This window comes from Macaca fascicularis, chromosome 1 (genome assembly GCF_037993035.2).
Source record: "Macaca fascicularis isolate 582-1 chromosome 1, T2T-MFA8v1.1".
In the NCBI taxonomy this organism is placed as follows: Eukaryota; Metazoa; Chordata; class Mammalia; order Primates; family Cercopithecidae; genus Macaca; species Macaca fascicularis.
Window position 1 is genome coordinate 231,252,071 of NC_088375.1, and position 7,614 is coordinate 231,259,684.

Genomic DNA, 7,614 nt, shown 5'->3' on the forward strand with positions numbered 1-7,614 from the left:
TTGTTGCGTACCGTCATCTCTCTCTGCAGAGAACCATACTCAGCACTGCTATGAGGCAGTCCTCGTGGCACAGGCAGAGCAGGCCCACAGAGCTGGCAGAAATGGGGCAGGCTTTCAAAGAGGGAAGACACACTTTCTTGGTTGTTGCACCTACTTTAATACCAACTTCAGAAAAGGAAAAACATCCATCCACTTCTAAATGTCTTTACGAACACAGAGGCTGGAGTCCCCAGCCAGCTTCCGAGGCAGCCCTGCACATCCCGCAGGTGGGCCACACTCAACCCACACCACACCGTTCGCTTAAAGCTACAAGTCTAGAAACAAAGAGCTGGCGAGCCAGCACGTGAAACTTATCAACAGCGCTTCCAGCCACATGAGCAAGCTGTGTAGATACGGGGAGGTGCGTGGGTCCCTGTGGGGAAATCCTCCAGGCACATCAAAGCCCGGGCATGTTTAGTGCGAGACGTGGACAAAGCCCCGAGTCTATGCTGGAGCTGTTGAGGAATCAAGGCAGGCATCAGCTGCTTCATAAGGATCTGAGAGACGGAGTCTCGCTCTGTTGCCCGGGCTGGAATGCAGTCAGTGGCGCCATCTCAGCTCCCTGCAACCTCTGCCTCCTGGGCTCAAGCAATCCTCCTGGCTCAGCCTCCTGAGTAGCTGGGACCACAGACGCGCCACCACGCCCGGCTGTTTTTTGTATATTTGGTAGAGACGGGGTTTCACCGTGTTGCCCAGGCTGCTCTGCAACTTCTAAGCTAGAGCGATCTGCCTGCCTCAGTCTCCCAAAATGCTGGGATTACAGGCGTGAGTCACTGTGCTGGCCTGACACGGTTCCTTGTTTTAAAGTGCATTATTCAAAAAGCAAACTACCCAATTCCCTTTTAAATATGAATACAATCCAAACTCAGAATCCAGAGTTGTAAAACCTGTGTGCAAAGAACTGTCAAGGTGACTTTCTCAAATTAATAAATTGTCTTAAAATGATTTTCTGTAAAGCTTTCTGGGTCTGGGAAACAGACCTGAAGTATTAACACAACTTGGGTTAATTGTGGAAAAAGTGTGACTTCAGGTCACCCATTTCCAAAAGAGCAGCGGGTCACCAAGGGGCCCACAGGTACAGACCGGTCTTAGTCAACCGGTCTGCTGGCTGATTTCAGATGAGCTGAAGTACAAATGGAACATTTTAAAATACAAAACTGGACACCAAGTGTAAACATACTTGCAACTGCAGGCACTCGAGGTACCAGGTGCCTCCGTTTTCAGCAGCCTATGCGAGCGCTGAGGGGCGCGCTGTGGGTCCCGCGTGCTGGGCCAGCGAGGGTGGGAAAAACCGCAAGAAGCCAAGTAGATACTCGAGGAAAACACCAGAACTGAAGTTACAGAGGATGAAATACCAGCAGCACAGAGACAGCGACAGTCTTTTGGCTTTTGTCTGTAGCCTGTATTAGCAGAGTCCCATATCCAATTAAATAGAATTCACTTTACTATTCTAATGGTGCTGAGATCCCTAAAGGTAAAAGACCTCCATCCTTCCAGCCGGCAGCAGGGCGGCATGAAGACTGCCAAGACTGCCAAGCCTCCCAGTCCCCCAGCCCCCACATCCCTTGGCCTTCTCGGGACGGGGAGGAGCTCCCAGAATGCAGCCAGCTAAAAGCCTATTTTGCCCCTGGTCATGGAGTAGCCTAGTTTAGCCTCGTTGTTAATGAAGGACATGAGTCCCACGTAGGTCTCGATGAGCAGGGGACGCTCCAGGATCAGCACGCCATTCGCCTGTCCTGGCAAAGGGCTTTCTTTTTGGGCTTTTTTGACAGCTTGAATTAACAGAGCCTTGAAGCTTTCCAACTTTAAAGAGAGAAAAACATGGAGCTTTAACTGGCAGGCAAGATAAGAGCGTCTATTACTTGAAAAAATTAGCATTCTGAGACACTTAAATCCCTCCAAATGCCACCTATCTCTTCGTCCCTTCACTTGAAAGGGCTGCCTCTGCCACATCCTGGCAGTCCCTCAACTCTCGTCCCCATGGAGCTCTCTAGGTGTATGGAAATCTCACCACCATGCTCTTCTGTAGCCAATGGCAGCCAGCACCTGCAGAACCCTTCCTGTATACAGGGGCTGAGTGGCTTTGCCCTCACCCAACCTACCAGGTCAGTAAATAGGCTGAGGCACAGAGCTGGGGAAGTACAGGACCCCCGCCAGGCTCTGGGCTCTGCTCTAACCCCAGCCCCGAGGCCTCCTCTCCTGGTGTGCATCCGCCCTGGTCATCTGGCACGGCTGGGTCTGCTGCCGCTCTCTGAAGCCCAGTGGGGGCCCTTCTCCACCCAGATCACCATCAGGAGGTCACATAACGGAGCTAGGCTGACCAGCAGCCACTGGCCGCACAGGGCTACTTTAACATAAATTAACCAGAATTTCTGAAAAAGTAGGGAATAAACTCTAAAATGAGAGTTTCCTCTCTGTTCCTAGCCTCGTCTCAAGTGCCCAGCAGCTCCGCGTGGCCGCCGGACAGTGCAGACCTGAGTGTCTCCGTGGCTGGGGAGGGTGTTTCTGTCACTGCGGGGGGTGTCCGTCACTGCGGGGGTGCGGCTATTACATGCCCGTCTTCTTACCTGGCACAGAGCTGCTGTCTTCTCATCTGCGCCAGCCATCGGGTGTTCTGTGAAAGTGGCATAGGGCACGTTGGTGGACCAGGGATTCCATCTGTTTATGAAGGAAGGACGACTTTGCTTGTCCCACTGAATTCGAATCCCAAAACCTTCTCGCCTGAAAAGTCAGAAGAAATAGCCAGACTTAGCATGGCAGGCCACAGTGCTCCCACGGACAATCTGACAGTCTCATCAGTTAGGAGAGGATGACGGCAAAAAGCACTTTCACGTTTACAGAAAAGACCTATGACATATCACAGTGGAAAATGGCTAGTGGTTTTTAAGAGTAACTTCAATCTCAACAATTGCTTTAAATACTGTACTTATAAATATGACAAATTAAATATATTTTGGTTATTAAATGTATCATTTTAGTAATCTTTACATGATTAAAAACTAATAAACAGGAATACTGGCTGGGCACACTGGCTGATGTCTATAATCCCAGCACTTTGGGAGGCCAAGATGGCAGATCTCTTGAGCCCAGGAGTTTGAGACCAGCCGGGGCAACCTAGCAAAACTCCATCTCTACAAAAATTACAAAAATTAGCTGGGCTTGGTGGCAGGCACCTGTAGTCCTAGCTACTTGGGAGGCTGAGGTGGGAGGATCACTTAAGCCTAGAAGGTGGAGGATACAGTGAGCCAAGACTGTACCACTGGTGCTTGGGTGACAGAGTGGGACTCTGTCTCAAAAAAAAAAAAAAAAAAAGAGGGAATAATGATAGATAGGCTATCCAAATGAGTGAAAAGCAAGTGTAACTTTCCTTTCCCTTATGTCATATTAAATGTTCCTTAAAATTTTTAAATAAAATTTTAACCAACATTTAATAAAAATAACATTTTATTTTTAAATATAAATTTATTTTTATTTATTTTTAAAATAAAAATATTAACCAAAAGCTAAAATTTTTATTTTAGCTTCCTGAATTCCCCACCCAAATCTCTCCATCAAAAATCTAAGTTCTACAGCTTAACTGACTGTAGTAATGTCTAGGTTCCTCACATTTCAGAAAATTATCCTACAGCAAAAAGATCAACTCCTTAAAGTTGGTCATTAAATATTTCCAAATTTGTCTAACTTTTAATGGTATCTATAAATTAAAATGGGACCCTCCTTTTCTCTTTAAAAAATCAGCCAGAACAAGACTTGATGTGTCATGCATCTGTCCCTGGCTGGAGAAAAAATGCAGAGTTTGGCCTTTACGTGAAGAACATCCAAGTTCCTTTTTATCACGTTGGGCTCTACTTCAGTGCATCTTGAACTCATGTAAATCTTTTTACTACAAGCCTAATAGCTGCCTTCTGTGCCAGATTTCCTTTTAATGCACTCAATTGCCCAGAAGTCGCTTCTTTTTAAGGAACTTCCCATTGATATTTGGAGCTGGGGCTTTTATGCTTATAGATAATAGCAGAGAAGATACGCCACTTGGGGGGCTGATTTAAAAGGGCTGAATTGTAAGGTCCACTCTGGCGCTTACGTCCAGGGATACCGGACTCTGAACAGACTTACTTGTTGAGCGATTTCGGGGGAAACTGGAATTCTCCGTAGGAAATGGTATCTACTGCGTTGAGCGCTATCCGGACCACCTGCTGGCACTGGAGACTGATGAAGTCGTATTTACAGATAAGCAGTGACTGCTCCGTGACCAGCACCAGCCGCTCCTTCTCATTGTTCCAGTGATCCACCCTGCAAGCAGAGGAAGGGCCTCAGTCCACACTGGACGCGACTGTCTCGACTTAGGCAAAGCCAGCCCGCCTGGAAGGGCAGCAGGGGCGGCGCGGGGCGCCTGAGCGTGGCACGAGCACCCCGGGAGGTCCTCGCAAGGTGCTGCGCGGCGGCTCGGGGCGACTCCCCCCAGAGAGGAGCGCGCAGCCCCGGCTTACTCGGTCAGCAGCCACACTCCCTGGATCTCGCCGTCCTCCACGGGCCGCACCACCACGCGGATCTCCTCCACGGCCTGCTCGATGCTGCCGGGCTGGGCGGGAGGGCGGGGAGGGGGCAAAGATCACAGGTCACAGGTCGCTCCCTGCGGGACCGCCCGGCGCCCGCCTCCGCCACCACCCGCCACCATCCTGCCCCGCGCCCTCGGCCCCGGCCCCGGCCTCACCCGGAACACGAAGTACTCCTTGACGCGGGCGCGGCGCGTGGGGTCGTGGATGCTGAGAGGCCAGAGTGTCTGGCGCAGCGGCGTCCCCGTCCCCGGCCGCCCCCCGCCCGGGCCGCCGCCTGCCCCCACCTCCTCGCCGGCCGCCAGCACCGCCGTGGGGCTAGTGCTGGCAGAGTCCACCGAGTCCCGCAGCTGCAGCATCGCCGCGTCTCTTACCGACCCCAACCCTGACGCCGACGCGGCCGCCGTCGCCGCAGCCACCGCCACTGCCACAGCCCGGCCGCGCCCCGGCCCCGCCCCGCGGACCCTTGCGATTGGCTCCGCCTTGCCGGCCGCGCTTCTGGCTCCGCCCCTTCCCGCGCCCGCTGACCCTCGGGATTGGCTCTCCTCCTGCCGTTTTCCGCGATTGGCTCCGCCCTGCCGCCGTTCACAATCGCTCCCTCCCCTCCCCGCGCCGGAAGCGACCGTCACGCGCAGGCTCACTTCCTGTTTACAGGACTAGAAGGGGCGGGGCCGAAGCCCGTTGCCAGGGTGTCTCGGAGCGGCCCGGAAGGAGGGGCTGGGAATCCTGTAGCCCCTTGGCCCGCGGGGAAAGCGGGTGACCCGCCCTGCAAGTGGGATGCCCCCTTAGGCCTTCTGGAGCGCAGGCGGGAACTCGCACTGCACGGAGGGTCGCGGTGCCCGGGAGTTGAGGTTGGAGGATGCGGAGCGGTGGCCCCGGTGCACCGAAGGGGAGTTCGCACGCCGGGCAGCGGTCTCCTGCCGGGACCCGGCGTTCGTCACACACGGCGCATTCGTGACTGATCAACAGCACAGTACACTCTGAGGCGGGAGGGTAGAAAGTGCTGGAGTGCGCGCCCAGGCCCTGGCTGTCGCAGCTCCCAGGCTGTCGCGAGCCTTCAGCGAGCCAGTGCGCACGGAAGGCTGCCCAGAGCTCCCGGTCAGCGCTCGCAGTTCGAGGTGGAACGTGTGTGTGCCCTGCGCTAGCCCCCGTTCCCGGAGGTGCCCCCAGCGCGTGTGGAGGGGCGATGAACGGACCCGCAATCTGGAGGAGGCTGCGGGAAGGAGGCGCGGAGTCCAGGGGTCAGGGTTACCTTCGGGCAGGAGAACAGATCCCTCTGCTCGGAGGTGAGGAAGACACACGAGGCGGGGTGCACGCAGGCGAGGAGAGTGAGGTGGGGGGAGAATGAGTTCAGGGTACATCTGTTTCCTTCAGTCAAGGAGTGGGGATGGAGCGGAGTGCTGGTAAAGATGGACAGTTTAGAATCGCCGGAATGAGAAACGGGCAGAGAGAGCTGATCAGGGGAGGGCATGGGGATCTCTGAGCAGCTGCGAGACCCCAGGGAAGTTTGCAGTGGCGCCTCCCACGCGGCATCTGGGGCAGGGGGAGAAACCAATGCTGGGCTGGTCTAGACGGAGGAGTTTGCTGGTTAGCAGTGGTCAAAGACCAGGGAGAAAAGGGAGGCCAAGATCCTCGAGGGGGTGTTTGCCCAAGAATGGTGTAGTGCAGGAATTCTGCCCCACTTGCCAGCAGACAGGCCAGCCTGCCAGAGTTGCGTGGGCGCTGGCAGAAACACGCAATACCCCCGAGTCAGAGAGGAAAGACTACAACGGAAAATGGGCGACGCTGATGTGCCCAGACACATGTTGCACCACAGTGGGTGCGCTACAAAACGGCACCCTGGAGCTTGTGGACCAATGTGGTCTTTGTCCCAGAGGGAGGCTGTCTCCCGGGCAAAGGTGCCCACTGCAAGCACAGGCCTGAGAAATGGCCCAGAAAAGAGTGGTCAGGGCAATATGTTCTTGGCACGCCCAGCAAGACCGGCCAGAGGGACTTACAGACGAGTGTGTCTCCCAGCTATCTCCCCAGCGGGGACCTTGAGGTCCACGTGTCCAGTCTGGTTAGAAATGGCCGCAGATCCAACAGGCGCTGGTGAGTGGGAGAATACCCCTGAGGGAGGAAGAACAGAGGGGAGGAGGGAGCTGAGTGAATGTAGATGAGAAATACCTGGACACTGCAAGCTGTGGTCAGTGATGAGCAACTAGAACCAGAGGTTCCAGAGAGGGAGTGAGAAAGAGGGAGGGGAAGGGAGAAAGAGAGGGAGAGAGAATGGGGGCGAGAGAGAGGGAGAATGAGGGAGAGTTCTGAACGGACGCCAAGGATGGAGCTGTGGTCCTGGAACCAGATGCCCAGGGAGTGGGATGAAGAACCCTGGGCATGGGAGCCCAGGGCCAGTGACACTGGCTGGGGCCGAGGCTGCAGGCTGCTGGTGGGAGCTGGCAGGACAATGAGGATTATGAACCAGGTGCCTGAGCCTTCTGTGGATATGGGGAATGACTTGGATGTCTATACATAAATTCCAGAAATGACAGGAGGGATAGATGATGGAGGGACTGTGTTTTAGGCAATAAACACATTTCAGTCAGTGTGGATGAGTTTCCTGGGCTTCTGTCACAATGCACCACAATGCATCACAAACTGGTTTGTTTTAAAAACAACAGAAACGTGTTTCCTCATAGCTCTGGAGGCCAGAAGTCCAAAATCAAGGGGTGGGCAGGGCCATGCTCCCTCTGCAGCCCTGAGGGTTGAGGCATGCCTTACTCTGCCAATGTCTTGTGTTGCTAGCCATGCTTGGCATCCTGGGCTTGCTCATGCACTGCTGCCATCCCTGCCTCCATCTTCATATGACCTTCTCCCGGTGGGTCTCTTCTGCAAGATCCCTATTGGATTAGGGACCACCCTAGTGACCTCATCTTTAGTTGATCATCAGTATCTTTGACCAAATAAGGTCACTGTGTTTGTTTGTTTTCACACTGCTATTCATGTGAAGAACTTACCTGAGGCTGGGTAATTTATAAAGAAA

The 7,614-nt window shown here is 54.0% G+C and overlaps 1 protein-coding gene across 2 annotated transcripts; it reads right to left on the reverse strand.

The window, feature by feature from the left end:
- Positions 1–133: 133 nt before the first annotated feature.
- On the reverse strand, positions 134–5,039 carry TPRG1L (tumor protein p63 regulated 1 like). 2 transcript variants are annotated; one of them, XM_005544982.4, is made up of 5 exons: positions 4,880–5,039; positions 4,527–4,618; positions 4,153–4,329; positions 2,607–2,760; positions 134–1,842 (listed from the first exon to the last, which is right to left on the reverse strand). In XM_005544982.4, exons 1-5 carry the CDS (start codon positions 4,949–4,951, stop codon positions 1,648–1,650), a joined length of 690 nt encoding a protein of 229 aa, XP_005545039.2. In that variant the 5' UTR covers positions 4,952–5,039; the 3' UTR covers positions 134–1,647. The 2 variants fall into 2 exon arrangements, with proteins under 2 accessions (XP_005545039.2, XP_005545040.2); XM_005544983.4 differs by having other exon boundaries at positions 4,751–5,039.
- Between the last annotated feature and the right edge of the window lie 2,575 nt (positions 5,040–7,614).

Coding starts and splice junctions, on each gene's coding strand:
- TPRG1L (XM_005544983.4), bottom strand. CDS start 4,951: ATGCTGCAGCTGCGGGACTCGGTGGACTCTGCCAGCACTAGCCCCACG. Junction 4,330..4,526: donor GGAGTGTGGCTGCTGACCGA/GTAAGCCGGGGC, acceptor CTCTGCTTGCAG/GGTGGATCACTGGAACAATG. Junction 1,843..2,606: donor AGACAGCAGCTCTGTGCCAG/GTAAGAAGACGG, acceptor CTCTCTTTAAAG/TTGGAAAGCTTCAAGGCTCT.